Source organism: Globicephala melas, chromosome 3 (assembly GCF_963455315.2).
Source record: "Globicephala melas chromosome 3, mGloMel1.2, whole genome shotgun sequence".
Classification (NCBI taxonomy): Eukaryota; Metazoa; Chordata; class Mammalia; order Artiodactyla; family Delphinidae; genus Globicephala; species Globicephala melas.
In genome coordinates, this window is record NC_083316.1 from 160,900,061 (window position 1) to 160,913,303 (window position 13,243).

The 13,243-nt window shown below is 42.7% G+C and overlaps 1 protein-coding gene across 1 annotated transcript; it reads left to right on the forward strand.

The window, feature by feature from the left end:
• The first annotated feature begins 5,402 nt into the window (after positions 1-5,402).
• On the forward strand, positions 5,403-10,220 carry LOC115865318 (zinc finger protein 726-like). The gene is made up of 6 exons (XM_070045106.1): positions 5,403-5,433; positions 5,799-5,872; positions 6,518-6,644; positions 7,942-8,037; positions 8,228-8,307; positions 8,778-10,220. The coding sequence occupies exons 1-6, from the start codon at positions 5,403-5,405 to the stop codon at positions 10,218-10,220; spliced, it is 1,851 nt and encodes a 616-aa protein (XP_069901207.1).
• The last annotated feature ends 3,023 nt before the right edge of the window (positions 10,221-13,243 follow it).

Consider the following 13,243-nt stretch of genomic DNA (forward strand, 5'->3'; position numbering starts at 1 on the left):
CTTCGTGGCGGTGTGCAGGCTTCTCATTGTGGTGGCTTCTCTTTTTGCAGAGCCGGGCTTTAAGTGCACAGGCTTCAGTAGTTGTGGCTCATGGGCTCTCTAGAGCACAGGCTCAGTAGTTGTGGCGCACGGGCTTAGTTGCTCTGCCACACGTGGGATCTTCCTGGACCAGTGCTTGAACCTGTGTCCCCTGCATTGGCAGGCGGACTCTTAACCACTGCGCCACGAGGGAAATCCCCTATTCTTATCATTTAGTGAGTGCACACTGAAAAATTCCCCGGGTGAGTTTTTGTCTCCTGTCAGTGGTCCACAAATATTTATTACATGCCTACATGGAGCCTGTTCCTGTTTGCTCAGGCCCACGGGTACAATGGCAAACAAAATTTATAAGGGTTAGGTCCCCTGGAGTTTACAGTCCAACCATCAAGCCTACTTGTAAATGATAGCTGGTTTTGAGTTATTTTATTTTTTAAATTATTGTTTGGCCCTGCCCATGGCATGTGGGATCGTAGTTCCCTGACCAGGGGTGGAATCCATGCCCCCTGCATTGGGAGCAGAGAGTGTTAACCATTGGACCACCAGAGAAGTCCCTGAGTTATTTTAAATGAGAGCATGTCAATGGAGGACTCAGTCTATGGGCTCATAAAGCCTCTTGGAAAAAAAAAAGTTATTGAAGCCAAAATCCAGTCTTAGAAATGACTAGGATACAGACAGGCAGTGGGCTAGGCAGTGATGGGGCCAGGAATGGGGAGAACATTTTAGCGGGACTCTCTGCACATGTAAAATCCCTGAAGCAGCTAAAATCCCTGGATTGTACCAGGGTGTGAGCAAGACAGGACATGGCTGAGAAAAGAAGCAAGAGAGGAGGAAAGTGAACTAGATTGCAAGAGTCTCAGCCACATGACTTGTAATCTGGAAAGCAAGTTCAGGGTTTAATTTAATTTAATGCTGGTTGGAAGCCATTGTGAGCCGGGGCATCAACAATTAGATTTGTGTTTAGCAGAGCTAGCTGCACCATGAGGATGCTGGGTGAGGATGGAGTACAGAGGACAAGCTTGACTGGTGGAGAAAAGATTAAGGGTTAGTAGTAGGATTTAGGAATGAGTGATGGTAATCTAGACTCTTGGTGGCTACAAAGTAGAACAAAGTGATGATCTGGGGGGATAGATTGAAGGTGGAATCCATACTCATTCATTTCTGCACCCAGAATGCTGTACACTTTACGATGTGGCTAGTGATGTGCTAGTGACTGGGTATAGGGTTTTAATAAGAAAAGGCCATTCTCTTGGACATTACAATCTAGTGGAAGAGAAAAATATAAGCAAAGAAATAAATATATAATTACAAATTCTGAGGGCTACATAGGGAGACTCAGACAATAAGATTGGCTTTATATTAAATATGGGGCTCACAATAAAGGTGATTCTGAGGAAATGACATTTAAATGGACAGAAAAATGACAAAGGAAAAATTATCCATGTGTGGCAGGGAACGGGGAAGAATTTAGTAGTTGAGATTTTCTCTGGAGAGAGCACCATTGAAATGATTGGAGTTGGGTGGAGAGAGGGTGTGGCTTGCATTAGTCCCTGTCAGTTTCTGCTGTGGGGTAGGGTGAAGTCTACAAAGGAATAGTTTTAGGTTTCAGGTGATTTCTGCCTTTGGGGGATGGGGGAGGAAGTGTGCCCATATTTTAAAATTTCAATGGCTGTTTCTGGCTGAGGGGAGAGGAGTCAAGGATTCTGTGGGTTTTAGTTGAGTCCAGCCCACAGGAGGGGAGAAGGGCTTATCAAATAATTAATCTTCAGTTTTAATTAATTACAGCTGTGGGGTGGGGTAAAGGGTGTGATACCAGTGATGCCTTCTGCCTGCTCTGAATACCTAGAGCATTAGTACTCCTTACTGAGAGTGCAGATGCTTGAAGTGAAAAGTTTTGGGGAAGAGATAAGTTCAGTCTGATAAGCTTCATCCAAGGTGCCTGCAGAACGTTTAGATGGCCATGGTTGAAAAGGCAGCAGGATACATGGGTCTTAAGCTCAGATTTGAGTTCTCAAACTGGAGATTTGGGTGTTATGAGCATAGAGATGGAATTTATTTATTTTTAATATTTATTTGGTTGCACCGGGTCTTAGTTGCGGCACCTGGGCTCCTTAGTGTGGCAGACGAACTCTTAGTTGTGGCATGCATGTGGGATCTAGTTCCCTGACCAGGGAATCTAACCCGGGCCCTCTGCATTGGGAGCGGAGTCTTCCGCTGCGCCACCAGGGAAGTCCCGAGATGGAATTCAATTTCAAGGGAATGCATAGATGTGGAATACACAGAATAAGGTGAGAGATAAGGGCCACGACTGAGCCTTGAGGACAGTTAACAGTGGGAGAGGAGCTGGCCAATGATCCTGAAAGACAGTGGCCAGAGAAATAAGATGCTGTAAGGAACGGCACCAAAAACGGAGGAGAGCTTAAACAAGCTTTATTTGGGAACGCTCCCGGGCGAGGTTCACTGGTCCGAGAGAAAGGGGCCAGAGAAGTCGCGCCTGGGTGCGGGCGCGAACAAGATTTATAGGGGTGGACGCAGGGGAGACGCTTGCTGTGTGAAGCAACCCCCTTTTTTGGTAATCTTTTGGATGTTGTGGCAATGTCGTTTGTCGGTTGCATCAGCTTCAGAGCCGTTGGTTCCGCCCCTCGGGGAGCGGGCGGTTGCATCAGCCTCAGAGCCGTTGGTCCCGCCCCTCGGGGAGCTGGGCGGTTGCATCAGCCTCAGAGCCGTTGGTCCCGCCCCTCGGGGAGCGGACGGTTGCATCAGCGTCAGAGCCGTTGGTCCCGCCCCTCGGGGAGCGGGCGGTTGCATCAGCCTCAGAGCCGTTGGTTCCGCCCCTCGGGGAGCGGGAAGACCGGGGCCGAGGGCAAAGTCCCGGGTTGATGCTGCTCGTGTGTCCGGCTGCATTAACCACCCTGGCGGGGGATCCGTCTGACTCCCTGGGCCCTTCCCCGGACCTGCTGGCCTTACGGATGCCAACCGGGAGATTATGGTAACAAAAGCCCAGAACAGAGGCTGATTTATAGAAGAAAATAGTGATAGAATTTTTCTGATGAACTAAGTCAAAGACAGGATGGCATTCACTGGATTAATCCTCTTAAATCCTTGGCAGTCTTGGCAGAGCAGTGTCAGTGAGGTGGTGGTGAGACAGAAACCAGTTTGGAGTGTAATTAAGGGAGGTGAGGAAATGGGGAGAATGAGAGGGTAGACCAGTCTTTCCAGAAGCTGGATGGAGAAAAGGAAGAGGGACTGAGCAGTAACTGTAGGGCTAAGGGGGACCCAAAGGCATGAATTTGTTTCAAGATTGGAGATTTTGGGCTTCCCTGGTGGCGCAGTGGTTGAGAGTCCGCCTGCCGATGCAGGGGACACGGGTTCGTGCCCCAGTCCGGGAAGATCCCATGTGCCGCGGAGCGGCTGGGCCCGTGAGCCATGGCCGCTGAGCCTGCGCGTCCGGAGCCTGTGCTCCGCAACGGGAGAGGCCACAGCAGTGAGAGACCCGTGTACTGCAAAAAAAAAAAAAAAAGGGGAGATTTTTAATTTTTTTCAGATGAACAAGAACATTTATTTACAAAGAAGAGATGCAAGGCAATATGTATTAGAAAATACAAGGCAATATTTAGAAGATGTAAAACTATGCAATCACTTATTTTAAGATAACTCTCAAACTTTAGAAAAATTACCAAGGAAAAAGGAAAAAAAAATTAGTAAGGAAAATACCTGTCTCCAAGCCCATGCACTTTCTCTTCATTTTTTTTTAACATTCCTTTTTTTTTTTTTAATCTTTTGCATTAGGGTTTATCATAGGATATTGAATACAGTTCTCTGTGCTATACAGTAGGACTTTGTTGTAAGATGGGACATCTTTGATTATGTTTCAATGTTAGAAGTATGAGTACAGTGGAGTAGAAGTTGATGGTGATGGAAAAGAGCAAAGGAATAATTAATAAAGCAAGCTCTCTGAGAAGGTAGGAAGGGATTAGACCAGTGGTTCTTAAAGGGGAAATTTTGCCCTCTAGGGGACATTTGGCAATATCCCTTTCACAACTAGAGGGGATACTACTGGATAGAGTCCAGGGATGCTACTAAGCATCCTACAGTGATAGGATGGTACCCCCATAACAAAGAAGTATCCAGCTCAAAATGTGCCAAAGGTGGGAAACATGACATAGCAAAGTAGCAGATATTGACGTTAGATAAGAAGGCAGACACATCTTGTTTGCAAAGTGAAAGAAACCATGATGTTGTGGAACACTTTTGTACTAGTGGCAAGAAAATGAGGAATCCTTCTTTCATTGTTAAGAGTTTCTTTGCAAAGTAAGATGTAAGATCATTTATTGAAGAGATAAGGTTGAGACCATATGAGATTCAAAATCTTGGAGGAATTGTGAAAAGGTCTTTGGATAACTAGGAGTTTAAATTGCCTGTTGGGCTTTTCCTTTAGTGTTGAAGCCCCATTTAGAGTATATGGACTCAAATTTTTAGTGCTTCCCGTATAATTTATTGGATAGGAACTACCCAGGCAGGATAGACAGATGGTTGGAATTATCTAAGGCAGGTGTTATGATTCCTCAGAGAGGAATTTGAGGTTTTAGAAAATATATTATTGAAGGGATGGGTCATGGCATTTCATATGTAGTGCCAAGGAAATGAGGATTATAAATAGCAATATGGTGGAAGTATGGATGGCTTGGAAGCTTCTATGAGGTAGGAAAGCAGATGCAATACAGGCAAAAAAGTGAACAAGATGGAAGTATACCTACTGTGTTCAGAAAGTGGGATGTCTGACTTTTTGCCTTCATAGAGAGCAAGAGTCTCAGGTGATGATAAATTTAAGGTGTTTGGTTGAGATGTGGAAGCCATGGACGTTTGCTAGTTTATGCCCAAGAACATGGAATCATCTTCAATCCGAGCAGGGATGGGAGTTAAAATGAAGAATGGGAGTCAGGTGACAGTGACTTTAATGGGTCAGGTCTATATGTTGGTGCTAATTCAGGGGAGAAGCCAGTGAGGTGCCTCAGTGGAGATGGAATTTTTGATAAGTGGTGGGTAATGTGGTTTCATAATGTGGAGAATGTACATTAGGAATGGAGAAGGTCAAGAATACCCACTATATTGCTTTGAGGTTGTACATGGCGTGCAAAACAATGACCCAGGATCACAGACAGCTTGAATCTGAAAGGAACACATATTGGATGCATGGTGATGTAACTGTCCTAAGTGCAAAGGAGAAACAGAAAGCTTGTGAATTCTCTTGTTAGTATTTCTTTATTTCAGAGCCCTGCCTGGAGTGGATCATAGAAGCAGTAAGAGGAGCATCCTTGTTCTCCTGGTTGCTGTCTGATCATATTTACTACTTACGGACTTGCAGAATGGCAGCCCCACATCTGTCCACTATATGTGGTGAGTTCCTAGGGTAGATTCACTTTACCAGGATTAAGTGGGCACAGAATAAGGGAGTTGAGTAGCCACAGGGGACTGGGAAGAAGGGGCTGAAATGAAAGGAGGTGGGTATGGAGCTCTGTGAACACTTGGTGCCCCAGAATTTGCTCATGTCGGATTCAGTGCCCTTTGGGATTCTAGAGGAAGGGCGTATGTGCGTGGTGGGGAGAGGGAAGAAAATTTCGGGGTGGCATCTCCTTATCCCATCCATTTGTTTTATAAAGCTGGGAAGGGTAACAACTCAACCTTTCTGACTTTCAACTTCCCTTGCTAGGAAAGTTGAGACTATGTATGTGCCTAGAAACTCATGTCACCCTCTCCTCTAGCTCTGCCTGTCCTAGACCCTTCCTGTGCCCATGAGAGGATCACAGAGATGGAAAACTTGCACTCTGGGTTACAAGTGAGTCATAATTTTTTTTCTTTCTCCTAAAATACATTCCTGTCCCCTGGGGTGAATGCATCTCCTTCCAGTACTCTGGAACCTCATAACCCCTCCTGCATTTTGAAACTTCTGATGGTGGTTAAGGGACTTCCAAAAAAAAATTCTTCTATTACCTTACTACTTACAGTTTTTTTTCAGGCATCTCTCCTGCTTAGTGCTGTTAGTAAAAGAAGTAAAAAGTAAAAGAAGGATATAAGACTGTCTTAGCCTTAAAAATGTATGGCCACTCTATGGGAAATAATTTTTTCATTTAGGAAGTATTTCTCTCATTCTTGCAACGTGTTCAGGTCTCTGATTAACCCTGCAGATAGAAGAGAGTACGATTATGAAAGCTTTCAGGCTAGGAGTGGAGAGATACATTTCATCATGTGTTAGAGAGGCCTTAAATTCTTGAGGCTGGTTGAAATTCCTTAAGGCGTGAGCATGAATAGAGAAGGAAAGATTCTGAGAACTAAATCCTGGGTTAAATGAAGAGCCCTCATCAGAATCTTGAATTTACTGTGAAACAGGTGTTTCATTTCCAGTGCTATGGTGCATGATCCTCTCCCCAGCAACATTGGTGGGGTTGGTGGCTGGTTGAGACAGGATGTGTTGTCATTTTAGAACTCAATAACCTTTGAGGATGTGGCCGTGGACTTCACCCAGGAGGAGTGGGCATTGCTGAATTCATCTCAGAGAAAACTGCACAGAGATGTGATGCTAGAGAACTATAGAAACGTGGTTTCACTGGGTAAGACTAACAGAATCCCTTGATTTATTTACTGAATTTGAGCATGGATTTCTTGGGTGAGTAAGACCCAATCGACTTGTGATACAGACTATAGGAGGTTTTTTTTGTAGGCTTTTACTTTTAAGAAAAATTGCCATATTGAGACCTAATTCACATACCATAATTTACTCATTTGAAGTGTACAGTACAATGGTTTTTTTTTTCTAGTACCTTCATATAGCTGTGCAACCGTCACCACTGTCTAATTCCATAACATTTTTGTTGCTCCACCTACAGGGTGTTTGATTCCTCCCTGCGTGCAGCCCCTGGCAACAACTAATCTACTTTCCTTTTCTACAGGTTTCCCTATTCAGCATTTCATATTAATGGAATCATACCAAATGTGGTCTTTTGTGACTTATTTTTTCACTTAGTGTAATGTTTTCAAGGTTCATCCTTGTTGTAGCATATGTCAGTACTTCTGTCCTATTCATTGCTGAATAATATTCTCTTGCATAGATATACAACATTTTGTTTATCCATTCATCAGTTGATGGACATTTGGCTTTTGACACTTGCTGTTACGAACAGTGCTGCTACAAACACTCACAAGTTTTTGTGTGGACATATGTTGTCCTTTATCTTGGATATATGCCTAAGAGTAAAATTGTTGGGTCATTTGGTAACTTTATACTTAACATTTTGAGGAGCTGCCAAACTGTTTTCCAAACTGGCTGTATCATTTTACATTCCCTTCAGCAACGTATGCAGGTTCCAAATTCTCCACATTCTTACCAACACTTATTTCCCGTCTTTTTTTTTTTGCGGTACACGGGTCTCTCACTGTTGTGGCCTCCCGTTGCGGAGCACAGGCTCTGGACGCGCAGGCTCCGGACGCGCAGGCTCCGGACATGCAGGCTTGGCGGCCATGGCTCACGGGCCCAGCCGCTCTGCAGCACGTGGGATCTTCCCGGACCGGGGCACGAACCCGTGTCCCCTGCATTGGCAGGCGGACTCTCAACCACTGCACCACCAGGGAAGCCCGGGATGGGAATATTCTTAAATTAAAATGTCACAGATCCTGTTCACTTACCAAGGTTCAGTAATTTCTCTTGGAAAGACAATTTTCCATTTATGGAAAGTTGATCTCTGAAATGCTTTACTTTTGCTTTCTCTGTTAGAATTTTGTCATTTTGCTGCTTATAAAGTCACAACTGCCTATCTTCAGAACCTCAAAGAACAAGTTGTTGTCACAGTTTGATGGTAGTTTTTGTTGTATACTGCATGGTCCTCTCATATGTATCTTTCCCCATAATAGGACATCAACTCAGCAAGCCTCCTCTCATCACCCAGATGGAGCAGGAAGATGAAATGGACATAGTAGAGAGAAGAATTCACCAAGACACCTGTTCGGGTGAGCACCAGGCATATATGAATGTCTTGCCTACAAGATCTGTTCCCTGTGCTAAACATCCCACCATTTTATACTCTAGGAACTTGAGGTTATGTTTCCCATTTGTTTCAGATTGGGTTGGGGCACTACCTGCTTTTTGTCAGCATATTGTCACCATGTCTTTTCCAAAACTTTTTCCCACTTTGTTCAGATGAGCTGATTCTCCTTAAAACCAAACAACAACAGCAAAAACAAGGTATTTTGGAGAAATATACGCTCAATGGCAAGAAGGTAAGAGTCACATGGGATAATTTCTTGTCCTCACATTAGAAGTCCAGAATTCTATAAGATAGAAAAGGACTAGAGGGTAATATGAGTGATATCACACTCATTTCACCAATAGAAAGCAGAAGATTCTCTAAGTATTCATTTGAAGGAAACTCATAACTTAGTTCCAAAAATGGTTACAGAGAATCCCCAAGGTAAATAATTGCATAATGGGATTAGTTGTTAAATGTTTAAGATACTCACTCTAAGGCAATTTTATCTTAAATCTGTTGAAGAGACTCCAGTGCCATCTGGTAGAGCAATCAGCTTATTCAAGCTGATAAACTCAGTCAGAAACTGCATATTCACTAAGAAAATGTGAAACTCTCATGCTAATAAAGTGCTCATGAGATGTATCAGAATTTATGTCAGGGGAGATTCTCAGTCATGAACATGATAAATCCTGTGATTGTAACTCATATTTTAATCAATAGGAACAAAGTCTTGGAGGCAATCCCATTCAATGCAGTGAAATTGTTGAAGCCTTGAGTGTGAAATTTAACATTACTCAGAATAAAATTTACCCTAGCAAGAAAGCCCATCGATACCTTGACTCTGCAAAAGCCCTTAGAGATTCTTCACGTCTTAAGCCATCTGAGGGAATTCTTCCTCGGGAAAAATCTTATGAATGTAAAAAGGACGAGAATGCCTTCCTCAGGAGTTCTAACTTAGCTGGGCACAAGAGACAACATACAGAAGAGACATCCCATGAACGCAGTGACTTGGGGAAAGTCGTAAATTCAATCTCACACCTTAAGAAGGATGAAAAAACTCACTCTAGAGAGAAACCTTTTGAGTGTAATCAGTGTGGTAAAGTATTACAGAGCCATTCATCCATTAAGTTGCACATGAGAATCCACACTGGAGAAAAACCGTATAAGTGTGATCAGTGTGGGAAAGCCTACAGCTCAAGCTCTTACCTTACGCGTCACAAGAGAATTCATACCGGGGAGAAGCCCTATGAGTGCCGTGACTGTGGAAAAACCTTCCGAGATAGCTCACTTCTCAGACAACATTCAGGGACTCATTCAGAAGAAAAACCCTACAAATGTGATCAATGCACCAAAACCTTCAGTAGAAGCTATAGGCTTGCCATACACCAGATAATACATACTGGAGAGAAACCCTATACGTGCAATGACTGTGGGAAAACTTTCAGTATTCTCCCATATTTTAAAAGACATGAGAGAATCCACACCGGAGAGAAATCCGTTGAATGTAGCCATTGTGGTAAAGCCCTGAGTAGTCAGTCATCTCTTAAGGTACACCTGCGGATACATACTGGAGAGAAACCTTTCAAGTGTGATCAATGTGGGAAAGCTTTTAGGCTGAGCTCCAACCTTATCACGCACAAGAAAATTCATACTGGAGAGAAACCCTGTAAGTGCAATGACTGTGGGAAGGCTTTCAGGGATCGTTCATGTCTTAAAGAACATGTGAGAATTCACACTGGAGAAAAACCCTTTACATGTAATCAATGTGGAAAAGACTTCAGAGTGAAATCTTTCCTTATTTTGCACAAGAAAATTCACATGAAAATGAAACATGAATGTAAGGAATGTGGGAAAACCTTCCATGGTCTCTTATCTTATGGGAGGCATATGAAAATCCATACCAGGGACAAGAAACCTTTTAAGTGCAGTGAGTGTGGAAAAGCTTTTAGCAGGCATGTGTCCCTTACAGTACACATGAGAATTCACACTGGAGAGAAACCCTACGAGTGTAATCATTGCGGAAAATCCTTTAGTGTAAAGTGTAATCTCAATGTGCACAAAAGAATACATACTAAAGAAAAGCCCTATAAATGCAATGTCTGTGGGCAAGGTTTCAGTAAATCCTTTCCCCTTCGGCGTCATGAGAGAACTCATGCTCAATAAATCCCCTTTTAATGATATCCATGTAAAGTAGCTTTCAGTGAACTCTCAATCTTTAAGGCATACAACCAAATGCTAAGTGAAAAGAACTGGTTGTGAAGAATGTGAGAAAGCCTCTAAGTAATGCATATATGGAAGAAACCTAAGTTATGCAATGACTGTGAGAAATCCTTTATTCATTCATTATCCCTTAGAAGATATGTGATAACGCTGAAGGGAAAATGTTTTAATATCTTCAAGACTTGTTACTTGGGCTTCCCTGGTGGCGCAGTGGTTGAGAGTCTGCCTGCCGATGCAGGGGACACAGGTTCATGCCCCAGTCCGGGAAGATCCCACATGCCGCAGAGCAGCTGGGCCCGTGAGCCATGGCCACTGAGCCTGCGCGTCCGGAGCCTGTGCTCTGCAACGGGAGAGGCCACAACAGTGAGAGGCCCAAGTACCGCAAAAAAAAAAAAAAAAAAAAAGACTTGTTACTTGAGAAAAATAAACACCTAATGTTTTAAGCCAACATGTTTTCCACGTGTTTGTTCCTTTGTTTTGTGTGTGTGGTGGTGGTAGGGAGGTTTTTGTTTTTCTTTTTTCACTCCTAATTGACTAGTCACTAATCAACAGAGTCCACAGATGGTCAGTTTTTAAAAATAAAGTTTTATATATGGTAACAAAAGTGAAAAATTATTTGGTACAGGGATGTATGTTTAATAGAAGTTTACCTATTGGATAAAGCTCTTAAGTTGTGCTTACAAATCATCTGTGTACCTCTATATTTCATGTGTCCTAACCTACCATTGCCTGCACAAAGTCTGTAATGAACCTTCCCATGAAGATTGCAGATGGTGAAATTCTCCTTGGAATTCTGAACTTTTTCCAACACATTTTGTTTACATTTAACATGTAGAAGAATGTACAACTGCATGAATTTTTACAAGGTAGAACACTTCTATATTAACTGCTGTACACTCCGGTTAAGATATAGAATATTAGGGCTTCCCTGGTGGCGCAGTGGTTGAGAGTCTGCCTGCCAATGCAGGGGACATGGGTTCGTGCCCCGGTCCAGGAAGATCCCACATGCTGCGGAGCGGCTGGGCCCGTGAACCATGGCCGCTGAGCCTGCACGTCCGGAGCCTGTGCTCCGCAACGGGAGAGGCCATGACAGTGAGAGGTCCGTGTACAGCAAAAAAAAAAAAAGGTATAGAATATTATAGGCACCTGAGAATCATTCTTTAACGCTCTTTCCATTACTAATCACTCTGATTCCTACCACCAGAATGTAGGTACTCTATGGAATCATGTCTTTTTAATTTTTTAAGTCAAACTATAGTTGATTTACAACGTTGTGTTCGTTTCTGGTGTACAGTAAAGTGATACAGTTATAGGTATACATATTCTTTTCATATTCTTTTCCATTATGGTTTATTATAGGATATTGAATATAGTTCCCTGTGCTAGACAGTAGATGTGGGACTTTGTTGTTTATCTATTTTATATATAGTAGTTTGTATCTGCTAATCCCAAACTCCTAATTTATCCCTTCCTCACCCCTTTTCCCTTTGGTAACCATGAGTTTGTTTTCTATGTCTGTGAGTCCGTTTATGTTACCTAAATAAGTTCATGTGTGTCTTTTTTTTTGGCCACGCTGCGAGGCTTGTGGAATCTTAGTTCCCCAACCAGGGATCGAACCTGGGCCCTGGCAGTGAGTGCTGAGTGCTAACCACTGGACTGCCAGGGAATTCCCTGGAGTCATGTATTTTAAAAACAACTTTATTGAGATATAATTCACATACCACAAAAGTTCACCCATTCGAAGTGTAAAATTCAATGATTTTTAGTGTATTTAAGGTTATGTGCACTCTGTGCCTGATACCATATGTTATCATTTGTGCCTGGCTGCTTCTGCTCAACATTACATTTTCAAGATTGATTTTTGCTGTTGCATTTAGCAGGAGTTTATTTTGATTGTTGCATAGTTTTCTATAGAATGAATATGCACACTTTATCATTCAACTGTTTTGAACATTTTATCTGTTTATAGCTGGGATATTTTACAAATGGCTCTGCCACAAACATTATTGTACATGTTTTTTGATTCACAATTGTACATAATTTTGTTGGGTATGTGTTTAGGAGTGCGTATTTATTCAAAACTACCAAACAATTTTCCAAAGTAGTTGCACCAATTTACATTCCCAGTCTCTTGCCAATATTTCACATTGTCTTTTCAGTTTGGCCATTTTGCTGAGTATGGAGTGCCATATTTTGATTTTTTAAAATTTTATATTGAACTACTTTTACACTTAGAGAAAAGTTGCAATAATAGGGAGTTGCTGTATATCCCTCAGTGTTTCTCAGTATTAATGCAATCAGTTTATCAGTCACTTCCTTTATGATTAGTGCTTTTTTGTGCTTTCTTTAAGTTTGTTGGTTTATGTCTATTTTTCAGGCAACCTCGAAAAGCCTGCCCAAGTAACTAGTAAATTGGTTTCCTTGCTACCTCTTTCCTACTAACTTCATTCATGTAGGGACTTTAATTAAGAAAGGAGAAAATTTTCTTAAGTGACAGTGTGACAATGATCCCATGATACATTCCCTGCATCCCTGAGTCTCTGTCCCTATGGAGACTTAAACCACTCTTCCCTAGTCCTTTAGTGATAATCTCTGGCTCAGAGAAGGCTGGGAGTTGGTCTTAGGAGGAGGCCATCAGGTCCCTTAAGGTTAGACCTGAGAATCCAATAATGCGATACCCTGGATGTGAGAGGAGACGTGGGAAGAAAATGGCATATACCTGTCTGTCCTCTCAGGGTCAGGAAGTCAGCAATGCAGGAGCTCTCCCTTCTAGCATCTGTGTTCCTTAAGGATATAAGCTGCCTGGGGGAAGTAATGACAGTACACATGTGGCTAATGAGGAGCTTTGGAAACTGAGCCCCCAGGGCCACAGAGACTGCGTATAGTCTGTCTGTGACCACTCTACTCAACAGCCCTACTCAGGTCAGGAAAGAGCGTACTGTAGTCTCCTGAGGTGATCCCTCTTG